Genomic DNA, 19,943 nt, shown 5'->3' on the forward strand with positions numbered 1-19,943 from the left:
CTGTTATCACCTAGGTTTTCTTCTACTCCCTAAAAGCTATTTCGAGAGCAGAACAGCAGTCTGGTCCTCATGAGGCCAGCACTGAACACCTAGGCAAGGCTGTACTTCAATCACACTGTTATTATCCCCAAGAACAGCCCCCTTATTCTGGGATGACTAGGGGAGAGGGATTATGACAGACAAAAACTACAGGCTAATGCCCCATACCTTCCTGTCCAAAGACGCAGGGTCTCATGCAGCTGTATATCTGCTATGAAAACAACAGTGAAGGGCACAGGTGGAAAACAAAAGTAATGGGAGGAGTTGGGGTCAAATAAGAGCCAACTTTCTTAACACTCTCCAAGGAAATGTATCACATCCCACCAGTTAATCCTCCTTCTTCATAATTTCCTTCTTCAAAAGCAAGGAAACACTAATCTCAGTGCTAGGCATCCAGAGCACACAGTCAAACCACAACTCCATCTAGCTGAAAACGAAACCCTTTCTGATGAGCTTTGTCAGACTTACAGTTTCAAGCCTTCCCAGAAAAGAGTCCAGAGGTCACCGTGGGAGGGGAGGGCACGCATTCCTCTGAGGGCTGCCAGGGACAATGGATCCCTTGCATCATAAGTACTCCTTGGAGAATTCTTCAGGCAACTTTCCATGTATGGTTTGGTTCAACCAGCTCTAAGTTGGTCATGTGGCACACCTCTGGGAAAGAGGCCCCTGCCCGCCTCTTAGAAGAAGTGTCAGAGGCCTGGGACTCCTGAGAGAGGTGCTGGCAGGAAGTCAAACCCTAATCTGCTAAAGAGTCAGTCACCCAAGGGTGCGAACAGCCAGCCCAACCAGAGTCTACTGACACCTAGCCTCTCCTAAGCCCAGACTTGGCACCCTTGCTTCTGGGCCACAGGTGTCTGTCACAAAACTGAGACACATGACAACTATCTTTCCCCCTTACTGACCAAAGCCATATCCCTGTGAGCCAGTTTGGTCATTGGCTTAATGCAGCTTTTGTAATGTGTATAAAATAACATTAAATGGGCCTCCCCAGTGGCACAGTGGTTGAGCGCTGGGTTGCGGAGCTGCCCGCAGCCTCTGCAGCGCCGGTTCAATCCCAGGCCACCGGGCGAGGGTCCCACATGGCGCGCAGACCTCTCCTGCCACCCGCTGCTCCCCTCAGCAGTGTACTTCTGTCCTTCTGCCTGCTCTGCTCCCCGCTCTGGCTCTGGTGAATTCTCTCACCCTCCCGTGCTTCTGACTGTACCCAGTGCTTGTATAAAAAAATAAAAAAATAAAAAAATAAAAAAATAAATAAATAAATAAATCTTAAAAAAAATTAAATACGGTGGCAAGACTGGGAGCATGAACTTCTGCTTTGGTTTGGACAACAGCAGCAAGTAGCTAAAGGGCAGGCTAGGATCATGGAACTGATACGGGTTTTACATTCTTAATCAGAGACATTATATCTTGCATAGGGAACACTGATTTTACTTCAGCACTTTCCAAGGTTTATCATGTGCAATTCTCACAATCACCCAGGAAGGGTTCCAGTTTTCCCAGTGAAAAGGTAAGGTTCAGAGAGGTTCATTGACTTGCCTATGGTCACACAGTAATGAGAGTTGAAGACAGATGGCATATCTCCAGTGCTGCCTTCCCAACAATGTTCTCTACCATTCCCCTGAAAAACAGGGGCTACCTCTTTCCTCCAGGGTCTCCAAACACACTTCACTGTACTTGTGGACATATTGGATTATGAAAAGATGAGAATTTATGCAAAATTCTTAAATGTTGAACACATTTGAAAGAGCAAAGAGCAAAGAAAATGCCAAACAAACAAACAAACAAATTTTAAGACATGACACTCGGTCTCTATTTTTTTAATTTTTTTTTTTTTGTTCTAAAGCCTTAATTCTCACTCTATGGCATCGAAAAGCTTCACCGAGTTAAAACAGTGCCTTGCCCCAACTCCATCCAGCTGTGCCACCAAAAGATCAGTGCTAGGCCACCAAGACTCCCCCAAAGTGTTTTGCTTTACCTGCAATAGACGTGGCACCCTTGGTGATTGATCACTTTGTCGGACTTGTACCTCCGGAAGTCTTCCCACGCATCCTTGATGGCCGTGACCGCCAGGATGATACAGAGTGGGATTGTATTCACCTCTGGCTGGAAGGCATTGACCACGGGGACAAAATTCAGAATCACAATAACCAAGAAATAGAAATTGGCAAAGCGGTGCAGCTGCTCAAAGAGGTTCTTGGGTAGGAAGGATAGCACTGTGTACTTGCTGGTCTTGATTTGATTCCCATGATAATGCCTGTTGGGATTCTCTTTGTAGGACAATCCTTCAAAGGGCAGGTTGGAGACCACCACTCGTTTCTTGTCTTCCCTCCTCTTCTGCTTTCTCCTATTTTCTTTTCTCATTTCTTCCCAATCCTGTCTCTTTAATGCTCAGAGCATGGCACCTGAGGTCCTGGTAAAAGAATTTTCTCCCGTGATTAGCTCCATTGCTCAACTGCCTGGGAGCCTGTGACCTGGCATCTTTTTCTTGCCATCTCTGCTGAAAGTTTCTCTCTCTTCTTTCAAAAGGAAAATGAAAATTAAAAAACCAGTATACAGACTCTAAGGAAGAAGCAGATTGAGGAAAGAGTTGGCAGAGAACAGGTGTGCACCTGCTAGCCACTCCTCCTGCTTGTGGAGACTCCGCCTGTTGGAACATAGACGTCACTTACAAGTATCTTCCTTTCTCACCCTGGCAGCTAAGAACAGGTGTGCCAGCCCTGGGTCCTAAAACCTACCTGCTTATGTTCTAAAAGCAAGGACTTTTAGCCAAGAGCTTCAGATGTTTTAAAAATGATAAACATTTCCTTCTTTGGGAGCCACTGTCTGCTACCCTAAACTGATCCTAAACTGGGTCTCCTGAGATGATCCAGTCAATTCTAGAATTTCATTTTTGAGTTTTCCACTCTATTCTTAATAATGTAACACCCCTGTGCTTAATAACACAAGTGTTTACACAAGATAAATTAAAGTTCTTAATCTCAGCACTATTGACATTTTGGGCTGGATCATAATTCTCTGTGGTGGGGGAATGTCTTGTATGTCACAAAATATTTAGCATCACCCTTGGTTTTTACCCACTTGATACCAGGCATGTTCTCCTTCCCAGGATGGCAACCAAAAATATCTCCAGTAGAGAACCACTGAGTTACATGAACTGAATGAAAATAATGTGACACAAAACTGACCCTCTGAAAATGCTAATAAGTTGGCATAGCCAATTTTTAAGAGCAAAATGAGCAATTTCCCTTACCTTTCGTATATCTGGATCCTGGAGCAGTTTATCTCTCTATCAAAACGGTGTCTCCTGAAGTCCTCCATGCCATCCTTGACCATGATGATGAACAGGACAATGGTCAAGGGTACCATGGTGATTTCCCTGTGGAAGACTTCCATGGAGGGGACCCAGTTCAGAACCACCAGGAACAGGAAATAGAGGTTAGCCCACCTGGAAGAGGCAAGCAAGGTGTGAGCAGAAACCACAGAGAAGAAAAACATCCTCTCCACCATCTTTCCTCCTGTTGGCCCTCACCAACTACAGTGACATTTCTTTTGAATGGCCACCCAACATGGTGGTAAGGGCTTTATAACCCATCCAGATTCAAACTCAGTTCCCATTGTTTACTAATGATGTGGCTATTCTAAGCCTGTCTCACCTTTTGTGAAGTGGGGTTACTACAACCTACCTGAAACAGTCCTTACATGGGATGATATCAGGGATCAAGAGAGGGTTCTGGTGCATTGTAGTTGCTCAATAAATGGTAGTTTATGGCAATAAGTACAAAATTTAGGATGCTATTCACTTTAAAATTAAAATGTGATCTTTTATATATTATTATGAAAAGAAAGGAGTGCATTTTTAAGTTTTCCAAGTGCATTTTGCTCCCTCTTGCCACAGCACCTTTGCTTATAAAGATCTGTCTGTGGGAACATTCTCCTGACTTTTCCCTGCCCTTTTCACTCAGCTAACACATTCTCTTCTTTCAGGTTATACTTCAGCTGTCACTACCTCGGGGAAGCCTTCCTGCTTTTCCCTATTATTCACTCAAATAATAGCACCATTATCTTCTCATTGGAAATGTCAATCTGAGTTATAATTTTATATCAATTTACATGCTATTAAAAATGAATGTCTTTTTCACTGTGTAATACACTCAATCAGGACAAAATGTCTATGTCTCTTTTTTTCTCTGGTACCTTTAGCTCCAACACATGGCCTGACACAGGGGACTCTGACAATTATTTATTGAATAAATATGTGGATGGCAAGGCTTCGTAAGGGCAATGCACTGGGATAAAAAGGCAGGTGAGGGCCTCCCCGGTGGCGCAGCGGTTGAGCACTGGGTTGCGAAGCTGCCTGCAGCCTCTGCAGCGCCAGTTTGATCCCCAGCTGCTCCCCAGCCAACGGAGGAGGGTCCCGCATGGCGCGCAGACCTCTCCTGCTGCCCGCTGCTCCCCTCAGCAGTGTACTTCGTCTGTCTGCCTGTTTTGCTCCCTGCTCTGGCTCTGGTGAATTCTCTCACCCTCCTGTGCTTCTGATTATACCCAGTGCTTGTATAAATAAATAAATAAATAAATAAATCTATAGAAAAAAAAAAGGCAGGTGATACTAGGCCAGCATCTCTGAGTGAGTCAGCAGTAGACATCCGGTTAAAGTGCGTTTGGTCTGGATAGGTTGGCTGAATACCTGTGAAATTGCTCAAAGAGGTTCTGGGGCAGAAAAGTGAGGAGGGTGTACTTGGTGGTGCAGATCCTGTTGCCGGCATATCTCCTGCTGACCTCTTCCCATTCTTGGTGGAAGATACCATTTTGGGGGAAGACAACCCGCTGCTGTGTCAAGTTGTAGCTCTGCCTTGCTCTCTCTGGGGACAGCAGAGGTGTGACTTCGGATGGAGATGGGGGTCGGCCATCTCTGACCCGCCACTGCCACCGGTGCCAAGAAGAGTCCACAGAGAGGGCCATGTCTGGGAGCCAGCTGAGGTCTGAAAACAGACATGGGAGATTCTGTGGTCAGGACAGGTGGTACATCCACTCACCCAAGTGTTCACCTGTCCTTCCCAGGTTGATGCAGGGATCCAGGCCAGAGAGTCACTTCAACCCTATAATCTATATGTTCTAGGATAAGAGATAGCAAGCAAAGACGCGCATCAATAGCAAGTAATTACTACTGTGATAAGTGCAGTCAAGCATTTGAGAGTATCTGAAGGTGCTTAGGTTAATGACTCAACTGGGTCTGTGAGCAAAAGGATGGTCTGTGGGCTCTGAGCACAGAGGACAGAATTCCAGCTCTTGTCCATCCCTGCCCCTGAGCTCTCTCTTCCCTGTGATGGTTCAGTTTCCTCACCATTACCTGAGCTGAACTGTTCTTACTCTAATTTTTCCACAAGGTTATTATGAGGAGCAAGTTGAATAGGATGTAAAGTATGTTGACACCTGTCTTAAAGGGACAGCAGATATTAATTTTTCTCTAAAATACTGTGATACTGATATTTGTAAAACTTCACAGACTTGGCTTGCTTTGGAGAACTTCATCTGTCAGAATATTAAGAGTGATGCACAGCCTCCCTGGTGGTGCAGCGGTTGAGCGCCAGGCTGCAAAGCTGCTCGCAGCCTTTGCAGTGCCGGATGGATCCCCGGATGCCAGGTGAGGGTCCCACGTGGCGCACAGACCTCTCCTGCCATGCCCGCTGCTCCCCTCAGCAGTGTACTTCATCAGTCTGCCTGTTCTGTTCCCTGCTCTATCTCTGGTGAATTCTCTCACCCTCCAGCGCTTCTGACTATACCCAGTGCTTGTATAAACAAACAAACAAACAAACAAATAAATAAATCTTAAAAAAAAAGAGTGATGCAGAGGAGAGAGGGGCTTTTCTGGGAAGTCTGGGGTGGAGGTCACTGGACGTGCTGGCCACTCTTCCACAATCAGAGGTATTTGATTCTGATGGATTTAGCTGGGGGGTAAGGGTAGGTGACCCTTTCCTTCCTCTCCACTCCATTTGGTGGTTTCTGAAACTGAGCACTTTGTCAACTCTTCCTAGAAGGTGGAAGAATGCTGCCTTATTTGTCTAGGATATTCCAGCTTCTGCATTGTTCATTTAATGGAAACTACAAGCAAACTCTCGAGACTCCCTGTAGCTAAATCTTGCTTAAAGACCCAGACTCAAATATATCCTTTGTTAAGATTAGAAGTTGTATAGAATGATGCTGGTCACCTAGGTTCACACCATGATTTTCTTGTGAATAAATGAATGAGTAAAAGTCAGGTATTACTACATTGTCAGTTATTACAATGAGCCACCCCATCTGTCATTGCAAATAGGATTCACTTAAGTAGAAAAGTTCCATTTCTAGTTTAAATGGTAATATTGTACCTTTCTGATGCCCATATGATGTGACCCTGAATCATAATTCTCCTCATGACGTTAATCAGTCCAAATGATTTTCAATCCCCAGACCCCAGAGCTGCAAGAAGCTCCTCAGAGTCTTAAGTGAGTCTCCATAGCAAACATGAAAAAAATAAACACAATTACTAATGCCCATCATAATGTGACCGAGTGCAATAATATTACATTTGGCAATCCAGAAATAATACTGTATATCTTTTTTCTCATTATAGAAAATATGCCCCTTTCCTGCAATCTTTATTTTTATTGTTAAATAAAAGGAAATGAAAAGGAAACTCATGAATAGAGTTAATGCAAATGGGAAATCTTGTTTTGGCTAATGACATTCACATCAGACTTCTCACCATTTTAGGTGATAAGAGCCTCATAAAGAAAGAGATTGCCTTGATGTGGGTATTTTAGGTGAGGTGGCTTAAGAAGTCCATTATCATAATCATATTCTTTATTTTTTTATTAACAGTATAAAGTAAGCTTCCTTAAAAACAAAGCAGATGTAAAATGGATGCCAAACCAGTGGGTGAAAGTTTGATGAGGAACTGAATAACTCCATAATTTCAAAGTCCTAGCCCCTCCTCCTTCCCATCCCTGCCATTATCATGGTAAAAATAAGAATCACTGTGTAGTAAAGATTGTGGCAGACACCATCTTACTGGAGAGATCAAAGCAAATGCCACCAGCATGGGGACAACTGACATCTGGTATATTTCTACATGATGTACTGAGAAGGACATACTGTCACTTTTGGGTCACAAGAAAGCATGGTAGAACCTCAAAATGGGAAACCATTTGGCAAAAACTGCCTTATGCTTTTCCTTTTTTTTTTTTTTTTAAGATTTTATTTATTTATACAAGAGCTGTGGTACAGGCCAGAGGTGTGGGAGGGTGAGAGGATTCACCAGAGACAGAGCGGGGAACAGAACAGGCAGACTGATTGAAACACATTGCTGAGGGGAGCAGCGGGCGAGACAGGAGAGGTCTGCCGTGCCATGTGCGTAGCTCCCTGGCCGGCCGGGAATTGACCAGCAGTACAGAGGCACTGCGCTCAACCCACTGTGCCACTGGGGAGGCCCTGCCTTATGCTTTTCAAAGGTCAAAGAAGGCAGAGAAACTTTCAGATGAAAGGAAACTAACAGGATATGACAGCTAACTGTAATGTGTGATCCTGGATTTGGACTAGGGTAGATAAAATGGGCATGAAGACATTATTGGACAAAGGGAGAAATTTGAGTATGAATTGCAGTTTGGGTAATAGTCTTTTAATGGTATCACATTTCCTGATTATGACAGGTACATGATGGTTATTTAAGAAAATGTTCTTGTTCCTAGGAAATCCATCTGAAGTATATATAGACAAGGATGTCTCCATGGCTTGGAAAAATAAGACATCTATTTGTACCTGTGTGGGCATGTATCTATATAGGTAATCACAAACACACACAAGCAGGCAGAATCAGAAAGAATTCTGGGAAAATGAACATTTACTTCAACATTTAACCAAGACTTGCACTGGAGTTAGTGAGGATAAAAACTGCAAAAGTGTATTCCAGAACTGGTTCTAGAGGTATCCTAAAGAGCACATGGAAGTGGGGACAGAGTGACTGAGCAAGGCTGGAGAGACAGATAGGGGCTGATGGTCTGTTGAGGTCATTTATTATGCAGAGAATAAGAGAAAGTAAAGAAGAGTTTAAGGCAGGGAAGCAACAAGAGCAGAACTGTGGATTCCAGACTGTTCTGGGAGAAGCCCATGAGAATGCAGTTGAGGGGCCACAATGGGGACAGGGAAGGATCTCCTTACCCCCAGTCTGCCCCACCTCCTCCAACTAAATGGCTTCTTTTTCAAAGCAGAAGGAGACAAAGGGAGATTGTGTAATCCTTTTATCTGAGGTGTGTGCTGTCAGAAAGGGAGAGGCAAGGGGAAGCAGTGCTCTAAGGTCCTGCCAGATGTAAAGTCTTTCCTTCTAATTTTTTGAAATGGCCCCTCCCAATCAAATCCGAGATGTGTGCATTACCTACTTTTTTAAATTCACACTCAGATGCATCTGGCTTGAAGTGATCATCTTTTGCAGCACCAATATCATTTTCCTGGGGCTAGAATGTCCCCCAGATAGTAGGGGAACATTCTTATGTGGTGAATTATTAGCCTAACCTGCAGGGCTATTTATTGCTTGCTGGGAAATCCTGTTCTCATTCCCAAATGTTTTGTCCCCCATTTCCAATGAACCTCTTTTATCATTTTAATTTAATTCAAGTAAACCCTGTCTTGAGCAAATTCCATTCTCCCTCTTAGGGGCTTATTCTACATTGGTTCAGCCATTCACTGAATCAAGAAACACCTGTGGAATAGTTGTTTTGTGCCAGATAAGGAAACTCTACATGTCCATTCTTGTTCTTCTGGACTTTGTGCTCTAGTGAGACAAAGATTTCAATCTCATGAAGGAGACTGGAGGGCGGCTTGGTGGGGAATACAAACACACCGCAGGGGATATGACCTGGTCCCTCAGGAAGTGGGGCTTGAACAGAAAGATCAGGGGATGAGGAGAGGTGCCTGATGGAATACTGAGTGTGCATGTGTTGAGTGTACATGAATGTGCTGTGTTGTGTGTACACACTTCTGTTCTGTATTTTATGTAAATGCATGTGTGTTGTATGTCAATGCTGCGCTTGTATATACCTGTGTTGTGTGCATATGGGTGTGTTGTTTACAGATATATGTGTTGTGTTGGTCTGTGACTATTCTGTGTAGGTGTATAAATGTGTGCTGTAAATGTGTGTATATGTCTGTGTGTGTGTGTGTTGTGTATATGTCTGAGTTGTGCATATGCCTGTGTTGTGCACATACATCTGTCATGCATATGTGTTTATATGTATTTGTGTATTGTGTATGTGGGTGTGTAGAAGTGAGCGAGCTTCCTAGGAAATATCAGTCATATTTGTGAGGTTCCTGTGGTAACAGCAAGCAAACTGAATTTAAAAATGCAAAGAAGGTCCAAGAGGGCTAGTAATCACTTCTGCCTTTACAAAAAGGCAGAAGTGATTACTAGAGAATTCTTTCCCCTTCATGTATACTCCTTGAAAAAGTATGTCAGTTGGTTAGGATGATGGAAGGAAAAAATAACACAGGAAGTCTAATTTAATCTATACTTAGATTCTTAACACATAGCACACTATTCTGATATTAGCTTTAATTAGAGTCTAAGAAAGTTTGGCTTTCAATTAGCCACAGGTTTTTTTTTTTTTTTTTTTTTAAAGCACTTCACCCTGAGGACAAATGTGTAAATCTCACAGAAACCAATTTCCTGTTAGATGTCTACTTAACAAACAATAACCATTAAAAGAAATAGTCTGGAGTTAGCATGTCCTCAAGTCAAATATTTACATCAGTTTTGCCCAAATTATAATTGCTCTTTGAGTCTCTTTTCCATTTCATGGAAACAGCACCTAAATATCCTGCTTTATAAAATGCAATGCATTTTAACTCCACTTCCCTTTTTAAATGCTTTACCTTTATGCTAAAGTTATGATATCTGAAATTAAAGGATTTAACACACTTGATATTGGAAAAAAATAGATACTGTTTTTATTAATATAAAAACCGTCTGTTCATAAGCATCACCCATCACATGAAAGCATCAGTTGCTTTCAGTATTGGAGGTTTGCTTATCAACACAGGAAAGGCTGCTGAGATGATCTGCAGGGTTCCGTTGTTTGTGTTCCATGGAAATGTTAGAACAATAAGAAGGACAAGAACAAGGGCAGTGACAGGTTTTCCATCAACCCTGAATTAAATAAAAAATCCAGGGAACCAGATTCCGACCCATTCCCCAAACATTCTGCTAGATGGAGGGAAGATTTACAGTGAACAGCTGTGAGAGATTGGGTCATTTTCCGTGGAGCTGGGCAAGCCACACCAGAACAACTGTCTTACATGGATTGGGTCAAACCACCAACAGTCCTAAAACAAGAATATCCTATTTGAAAAGGAGAGAAGTGAATTCTTACCTCCCTTTACTTTGCCCCTCCACCTGACATTTGTACCTGGCCACTCCTTCACCTCCCCATCACCTCATCTTCCCCCTACCCCCACTATAATAAACCTCTGACTTTTGTCCCTCTGGCAAAAGTTTATACTTTACAGGTGTGAACATATTGTCAATGTCCTACCCTCCTCTCCCCTTATCCCCTGGCCCCCAGTCTAGTAGACAAAGAAAATTTAAACAATGGGTAACAAACATTTGCATCTCCACCATGCATGCTTTAGATGTCAGGAAAATGACTGAATGCCAGCATTTGTCTTCCTCTGCACATAGAGTTGACATTTCTTTAGGTCAAGGTAACTCAGGGAATTGAAAGATAAAAACCTACACATGAAAACCAGAAGCTTATGAATAAGAATAATTATATTTTTCGCTCATTATCATTTATCATTAGGAAAGCAAAACCACAATGAAATACCACCTCATGCCCATGGCATATATCAAATAACAAGTATTGGTGAGAATATAGAGGAAAAGGAACCGTTGATGGGAATGTAGACTAATCTAGCCCGTATGGAAACAATATGGATATTTATCAAAATATTAAAAATAGATTTGCCATATGATCCAGAAATTCCACTCCTAGTATCTATTCAAATGCAAAACATTAATTCATAGGGATAATGTTCATTGCAGCACTATTTACAATAGGCAAGTTATGGAAACAACTTAAGCACCCAATGAGAGATGAATGAAATAAAAAGATGTATATATACACAATGGAGTACTACTCATCTGTCAAAAATATGAAAATTTTGCCTTTGCAACAACATAGCTGAAACTGGAATTATGGTAACTAAGTCAAAAGGGGAGGGCCTCCCTGGTGACGCAAGGGTTTAAGACGCAAGCTATAAAGCTATCCGCAGCCAATGCAGCACGAGTTCGATCCCCAGCCAGGGAGATATCCATATGGTGCAGCAGACCTCTCTAGGCTTGCCCACTGCTCCCCTCAGCAGTGTATTTCAGTCGATCTGCCTGTTCTTCTCTCCACTCTGTCTCCGGTGAATCTTCTCACCCTCCACACCTCTGGCCTGTACCCCAGCTCTTGTATGCACAAATAAATCTTTAAAAAAAAAAGTCAAAAGGGAAAATACCAATACCAGTTGACCTCATTTATATGTGGAACATAAAGAAACAAAACAATGGAACAGACAAAATAAACCCTAGAAATCTCACTGAAAAATTGAGACTAAAGAGGGGGAGGAAAGGGTAGAGAGGCAAAGAGGGGAGGGGATCCAGTAGACTAGCATGCAGGACATGGGTGCTTTGGTAGTGGGTATGGTGTGGTAACATACATCTGAAGAGATGTGAGCGTATACACTTAAATCATATATTGTGTTGTAAACCAACATTACCTCAATAAAAAGTACAAGGTTTTTTAAAAAAGGAGCAATTATATTTTGACACCAATGACTCACTGTTCCTTTTCTTCCTGCACAGGTATGCTAGTAAGCTATTCTGTAAAAAGGTCTATACACTGACTCCAACTTGTGATTCAGAACGTACTCATAGAGTAAAATTTGTTGGACTCTTTTCCAGGTTCGAATCCTTACTTCGATTATCTAATAAACTGTCTAGCTATCATTGAGACTTTTATTTCTGTCTACACAAAGAAACAAAAGTAAGAGAAAATGAATAATTCATCGCTAGGCCCTGTCATTTTGTCTTATTTCTTTTCAGTTTCAGGAAAACCTGAATTTACTAGAATTCAAGATATATTTTTTTATATTTTAATGTTTTGAACTTAGGATATTTCACACAATTGATATGGTAATGTAGCTTCTTTTCCACTTTCCCAACATATTAAATTGATGGTATTTTAGATTCAAGGAAATATGTTTAGTTGCTGCCCAGAAAAAAAAAAAAGAAATCACAGTTTTAAAGACCCTCTTCGCGTTTTCCAGTTATGATACTGCCCAGGAACATCTTCTTGGCAAAGGGGAAGACCTTATTCTGGACTGGACTGTAGATAAGTTAGAAGCCTTGGGGATACTCAACTTCAGGCCCCCATACATACTGTACTCACGGGTCAACAATGAACTGCTGTACAATGTCTTTCCTAGTGGGAAAAGCAAGAGCTGTAACCATGCCTCATTCACATGCTACAAAACCTGTCCTATAATTAGGATGCCAGATGCTGCTCCTCTAGAGAGGAAGAAAGTGGAATAAGAAATGAGTCTGGGGCCTCCCCGGTGGCGCAGCAGTTGAGCGCTGGGTTGCGAAGCTGCCCGCGGCCTCTGCGGCGCCGGTTCGATCCCCGGCTGTTCCCTGGCCACTGGAGGAGGGTCCGACATGGCGCGCAGACCTCTCCTGCCGCCCGCTGCTCCCCTCAGCAGTGTACTTTGGTCCTTCTGCCTGCTCTGCTCCCCGCTCTGGCTCTTGTGAATTCTCTCACCCTCCCGCGCTTCTGACTGTACCCAGTGCATGTATAAACAAAACAAACAAACAAGCAAATAAATAAATAAAACATGCCTCTATAAAAAAAAATAAATGTAAAAAAATAAAAAAAGAAATGAGTCTGTAGGTCCTTACATTGGGTGGAGTGGGAACTACTGTCTTTGGAGGTTGGTGAGTGGGGATGAGTGTGAAAGGGAGAGGAGAAAAAGATAGCAGTCACCTAGATAAAATGAACCAAAAAATGCAATTCTGCAGAAGATAATGAAAACACATGGCAAGTACAATCCTTTAATGGGCCTTTGTGGGAAAGGAATGATGAAAGGGTTGACTGTTAGGCCTCCAGCACCACTGACCTGCATGCCACCCACAGCCTCTGCCTCTAGTCTTTTTTAAAGATTTAGTTATGCATACAAGAACTGGGATACAGGCCAGAGGTGTGTGGGGGGTGAGAGGATTCACCAGAGATAGAGTAGGGAACAAAACAGGCAGGTTGACTGAAATACACTGCCGAGGAGAGCAGTGGGCGAGACAGGAGAGGTCTGCTGTGCTATGTGGGTTGCTCCCTGGCCGGGGATCGAACTCGTGCTGCAGTGGCTGCAGATAGCTTCATAGGTTGCATCTTAACCCCTTGCGCCACCAGGGAGGCCTGCCTCTAGTCTTTTGGTAAAGCTTTTTACCCGACTGCTGTTCTCTTAGCATCTCAGTCCTCATTCCAGTCGATTTTCAGGGTAATTACTTTTAAAACAGACAAAAAGATTTTTATAGTTAGAAGCATCTAATTGCCACGATATATATGTCATGTGATTTTTCATAACCTTCAAGGTAAATGGCGTTTAGGGCATCAGTAATTACCTAGCAAAATGATCTCCCAGTTGGCATATTTGGAATGCAGTTCTCTCTTGAGCTCTGGACAAGAGTACCCCCCATTATTCACTCCTTTTTTTTTTTTTTTTTTAGGTATCTCAGCTTTAAGATTTCTAGAACTCTTGGATTTTCTCCAAAATTTATCTTGGTTCCAATAGTTCCTACTTCTATAAAGGCATTTCCATTTCCGCAAATTGCTAGTGACAATCTATTTTTTAAGTTCTGTCCATTTTTGCCTTCTAAATATTTTCAAATCCATCTTCTTTTCAACATTTCTACTGCTTCTAACCTAATAAAAGTCACTTGTATCTCTTGCCTGGACTACTGCAATGGACTTTGGCACTGGTTTCTACATCCTTGCTTGCTCCCTCTCCAATCTAATCTTCACATAGAAGCCCGAGGTATTTTCTAAAGAGCTAATTATGTCAGCCCTATTTTTATTGATCTTAATGATTATGATTGTCTTTATATAATATCTTTCCTTCTCACTGTGGCCTACACTACTTCATATAAGCCAGCCCCCATTTACTTTTTTCCTGCTTGTTCAATGTTCTCAAACACTCTAAGCATGCTGCTCAAACGTTCTCTCTACGAGGATATAAGGATTTAGTCTCTAACCCTCGAAAACCTTTTCTTTAGTATTTGCTTAGTATATTAGTCAGGATAGTGAGACTTTGCTGTCCAACAAAGCTCCAAATCTCATAGGATTAGCATAACTTATGAAGAGCTTGAAGGTTCAAGTAACTCTCCTCCATTCTGTGACTCAGGGATCCAGGCTCCATCCACCTCATGATCTCAGCATGTAGTTTTAGATGTAGTCATAATAAGGATCCAGAAGTTAACTGCATCAAATTTATAGTCACTGGCCAGAATCAGTCATGTGGCCTCATCTCAACCACAAGGCAGACTGGCCAATATGGTGAGCACATAGAATCTTTGATGAGCACAAAATGTCATTTATTCAGAGAGCTGGGCAGAAGATTAATTAAGTGAGGACTACTGGAGTGATGTGGTAGCATGGAAATAGGAGCTGTCTGTCCAAACCTGTCATTATTGCCCTTTCAGCTGAAGAAAGGGATTCTACACTTGCCAAACACTCTGTCATCCTCCCTTTGGGTGTCTCACTCTAATTTAAGAATAAAAATGGTCCCTAAAATGCTACCATGATACAGGCTGCTTATAACAAGATGCCAGAGAATTTCGATGTGCTCCTGGCATAGTCTGCAGATAGAACACATTATGTGCTGCATACATATGTGAGCCACCACTTTTAAGGGTAGTAGATACTGTTGAGATGGATGTAACCCAAATTTGTTTAGAGGCATTACTGATTTCATGGTAGGATTTTGCTATTACATATTTTCGCAATCTATGAATACTAAAATTATAACCACTCTCAGGTGGAAGTTGTGAAAGTCTTTAATGACAAAAGGTAGAAATACTGATGTAGTAAAGGGACCCTAAAAGTGAATGCAGGAATTTTGGCTAAATGCAAAGGAGAAGGTTTGCAATGCATAGTTCCTGACAAGTAAAATGGTGGAGGAGATGTACACACATGAAAAGAGAATTCGATTGGCTATCAATGGGGGAACTGAATAAGTGCAGGCCTAAAGTAGAAGTAGTCAAAGACTACTTACCACATGGGTGACTGGGTAGTTCAAAGCAAGTTCCTAGAGAAGCAGAAATGGCCTACAAGTGAATGAGGGACTTTGCCTAGGAAGAGGCATCAGTCCAGCAGGCACATGAATGGGCAAGTTAGCAGCTCCATCTCTTGCCCACACCTCTCAGTCCCACACTGGGGACTTAACCAGCTTCCAGATCATTCTAAAGTTGGATTTGCCACATTGATGGACCTGTAGGGTATTATGCTACATGACAAAATTTTAAGATAGAAAGACACTGTCATGCTTTCACTCACGTAGCGGATAAAGAAATAAAACAGTCAAACAAACAAAAACAAATCCTTAGACTCTAGTGATTGCCACAGAGGAAGGGGTTGGAACAATGGACAAATCAGGTAAAGGGGGTCAACTGTATGATGTGGATGGAAACTAGACTTCTGGGTGGAATCATAATGTAAGTGTGTATAGATGTCAATCTATAAAGCTATATACCTGAAGCCTATATAATGTTATAAACCAATGTTATTCAATAAACACTAAAAATAAGGTAATGGTTGCCAAAAAATAGACCCATAGAGACAATGCCTTATGCACTCAGAGAAAATCACCTTTTCTCATTTTCTTCTTTCTATTCCAAGCCTGATTTCCCAAGTATCTTCCTCATGAAAGGCAAAAGATCTTGGGAAATAAAAAGACAATGCAGGCAATCTTTTCTTTCTAAGAGGCAGATATAGTGAGATGCATAATTTCATCTTTCATATCCCTCCAGGATGAAATGTGATTTAACTTAAAAGTTGTTTTATAGATTCCTTTGGTTTGTTTTACTGACAAAATAATTAAGTTGGGTCTCATTAAAAATGCATAAATTGCTCACAGAGGATGAATAAATCAGTGCTGAGCTGAAGGGGGTGAAAAAAACTTGTTCAAAGTCTGCAGGGTTAAGAGCAATTAAAAGTCGATAGTGGACATTGAACAGCATCCTCACCTCACCCAAAACACATGCATGCCATTGTCAGTCACATGTCAACTAGCTCACCCAGGGAGGGCTGAGCTGGGGACAGGCAGTGACAGGTCATGGGACAGTTGGGAGGCACTTTCTTTTTTTTTTTTTTTTAAGATATATTTATTTATTTATACAAGCACTGGGTACAGTCAGAAGCGCAGGAGGGTGAGAGAATTCACCAGAGCCAGAGCAGGGAGCAGAACAGGCAGAAGGACTGAAGTACACTGCTGAGGGGAGCAGCAGGACACAGGAGAGGTCTGCTCTCCATGCAAGACCCTCGCCCAGTGGCCGGGGACCGAACTGGCACTGCAGAGGCTGTGGGCAGCTTCGCAGCCCAGCGCTCAACCGCTGCGCCACCAGGGAAGGCCCGGGAGGCACTTTCTCATGGTCAAATGGGCCAGACACCTGGTTTAGTGCAAAGAGCATGGGACCAGATTTGTGAAATGGAGTGAGAAAAACCATTATTTTAGTAGCTGCCCCCAGAGTTTCCTTAGCGAAGGGATAAATGCTGATCAGCACCTGGAATAAAGGGAAATAGACAAGGATTAAGGAGAAGGAGGAGGAGGAAAGGGGACAAGACCATGAGAAACTGAGACTAAGAAGGTAGCAGGTGGGTGCATATGGTGTCAGAAAGGGACAAAGGGACTTAAATACAAATATTCACTTAAAATATGTATAACCTTATGATACAATGTCCTCCCAGGTTACTTTAAAATTGTTAGGAAAACTAAACATATGGGAACCACTGATTGGGAGTGCAGGCCTGAAGAAGGGGCTGTTGAGTATTCAGTTCAACACCAAGGGGAGAAGGTAAAAGAAAGGCCACAGAAAGAGAAGAGAATGAGAACTTAGTACATTCTGGAAATCAGAACCAGAGATGATTGGGAGAAATATTAAGTTCCGTAAGGACACAGAAATTGGGGTGCTGGCAGGAAGGAGCTTTCTATATCATATGGGATGGGGGTTCAAGTTGATCTCACCTAGATCTTAAAGAGCATGGTAAGCCAAGCCAAGCGGACATCTGGTTCATACACACCACCAACCTGCTGTTGACCACAGGCAAGGAAGTTACTCTCTCTGAGCCTTAGTTCCTGTCTCTATAAAATGAGCAAATCACCCAGGTAATCACCAAGTCTCATGTGCATCTCTAAAACTCTTACTTTGGATTCCATCCCTCCTTCAATTTTCTGAAGTCAAGGGGATGAGTCACCCTAATGAGGGCCCTTCCTCCCAGCTGAGAGTCTAGCCATAAAACATAAGTGATCTCACAGCACATAATTGTTAAGTGGGGCTGATCCCCTCTCTTCTCAGAAATGGAAACTTATTTACCCATCTGTTTGGGCTGAGTTCCTTTCTCAGACATATTTTGGGTTGAACCGTCTTACATTTCTAAAGAAATAACTGAGCTGACTCATCTCTATTATTTCTCCTTTGATTACATTAATATAAAAACCAGGTTTTCAAAAAGTCTCTATATGTTCCAAACTTCTTTTTGCAAAATAGGAAGGAATTTCAAGAAAGACCCAGCTGTTTATTGGGCATTACTGCATGGACTATGTGAAAAAAATTCTATCAGGGAAATTTTTTTCTTTGTTAGATGGGTGTCTCCCAACAACGCCATCTCTGTGTGCCACCAAATAGCTCATTTTTTTTTTAAAGATTTCTTTATTCAGGGGCTTCCCTGGTGGTGCAAGGGGTTAAGACATAAACTATGAAGCTGTTTGCAGGCTCTGCAGCATGAGTTCGATCCCTGGCCTGCGAGGAAGCAACCCACATGGCGCAGCAGACCTCTCCTGACTCGCCCACTGCTCCCCTCAGCAGTGTGTTTCAGTCAATCTGCCTGTTCTGTTCCCCATTCTGTCTCTGGGGAATCCTCAGCACCCCCCCCCCACACACACACACCTCTGGCCTGTACCCTGGCTCTTGTATGTATAAAATAAATAAATCTTTGAAAAAAATATTTATTTATTCATACATACAAGAACCGGGGTACAGGCCAGATGTGTGGGAGTGTGAGAGGATTCACCAGAGACAGTGGAAAACAGAATAGGCAGACTGACTGGGACACTTGGGAGGCACTTTCTCATGGGGAGCAGCAGGCGAGGGGAGCAGCAGGTGAGACAGGAGTGGTCTGCCATGCAAATGGCTCATTATTAAGTCTCCAGCCACTACAGTCCTCTAGTTCCTATCTCATGGAATGGCAATACTGCTCTTCCAGTTGCCCAAAATTCTGCCTCTTCTCTTACCTGAAGAATCTATTCCATTACCAAGTCCTACTGACTAACCCATAAATATCTGTCACTACTGTCCACTCTTCTCGAACCGCTGCCACCACACTGTCCAGGCCACTCTAATTTCTTGCTTCAGTTACTGGGACAATTTTATAATTTGTTGGGCTTCTTTCAATTTGTCTGCTCTCCAATATGTGAGATCAGAAAAGCGTCGTCAGGCTGTGAATGCATTCGAGTCCTCGTCACCTTGCTTCAAATCCTTTCTGGCTCTCAATTCCCCTCAGATGGGAGAAGGAATGAAATATTCACATACTTTACAACTCCTCCCCTCCATGAACTCACACAGCCGCTCTACCAAGCTCATGTGTTAATCTCTCTCTCATGCTCTCATCTAGTCACAGGAAATTTTTTTATTTCATTTGTGTCTCCTGGTCTCTCCTTCATATCCATCATCAACAGCACTCTGACTACTCATCCCCAACTCCCTAACTAATATCCATTCAGTTTTTAGGACTTAGGTGTTACCTAAGTCATCCTAGGACCTCCAATATGATGGAGGGGCTCTTGTGCATTACCTAGCACCTGGTCCTTATCCCATTTTAGTTCTTATTCTCTCTATTAAGCCATTTTATTTGCCTGCATGAGGACTTCTACAAGGAAGTGAGCACTCCTTGTAGCACACCAGGGCTCCTGGGAGCAGGCACCATTCAACACAGGGCCTCCTGGGGGCAGGAACATTACCCCAGGGCCTCCTGGGAGAATCCACCTCGGTCCTTTGTTGGATCAATTGGCACTCTGTACACCTCCTTCCCCAAGGAAATGAGAGACACTAAGAAGTATTGTTTTGTTTGATGAATAAAAAAGTATTGTACATCAAAATTATTTCTTAAAATCTCAAACTATTTCAACCTTTATCCACTTCACTCCCCAAGCAATCCTTTGTAGTAGGCTGAGCCTGTAATGATATAGTGATTCACCCCAGTCAAAAAGATTCAGAGCTCCTCATATGCACTTTTAGAAGAATCTATTTGCTTTGGCAATCTTCTAGTTCAGCAGAGAACTTCAGTTCTAGTATATGCAAGTATAATTTCTAAAAACAACAACAACAACAAAAAACCAGGGAACTAAAGGATTAGGGATAAATAATAGATGGTATATTAGATAAAAATTTGAATGAAATATTGAAAGAATCTGAGAACTTAAAGTTCTCTTTTCTTGTGGCCAAGTTTTGGAAGCATAAAGAAAGGTATTTTGAACAATCAAGGCAGCATACTAATAATGTCACTATATATGGTATTCTGTTGAAATAACTAGAGGTGCAGGAAAATTTTACTCAGGTATGTTTCCCAGAACTT

At 42.4% G+C, this 19,943-nt stretch overlaps 1 protein-coding gene across 6 annotated transcripts in view; it reads right to left on the bottom strand.

The window, feature by feature from the left end:
• ATP10B (ATPase phospholipid transporting 10B (putative)) overlaps positions 1-19,943 on the bottom strand; it is a 342,867-nt gene that overhangs the window by 112,991 nt on the left and 209,933 nt on the right. For 5 of the 6 annotated variants that reach the window (XM_054690976.1, XM_054690973.1, XM_037499109.2 and 2 more), the window contains 2 exons: positions 4,724-5,018; positions 3,290-3,484 (listed from right to left, as the gene is read on the bottom strand). In XM_054690976.1, coding sequence (XP_054546951.1) covers positions 3,290-3,484; positions 4,724-4,998 — 470 coding nt within the window. In that variant the 5' untranslated portion in view covers positions 4,999-5,018. Of the gene's footprint in view, positions 1-2,014; positions 2,463-3,289; positions 3,485-4,723; positions 5,019-19,943 lie in introns of those variants that run through there. The other variant, XM_054690974.1, reaches the window with a different exon arrangement.

The sequence above is a fragment of the Talpa occidentalis genome, unplaced genomic scaffold (genome assembly GCF_014898055.3).
Source record: "Talpa occidentalis isolate TD23 unplaced genomic scaffold, MPIMG_talOcc4v2.1 talOcc4.9, whole genome shotgun sequence".
NCBI lineage: Eukaryota > Metazoa > Chordata > Mammalia > Eulipotyphla > Talpidae > Talpa > Talpa occidentalis.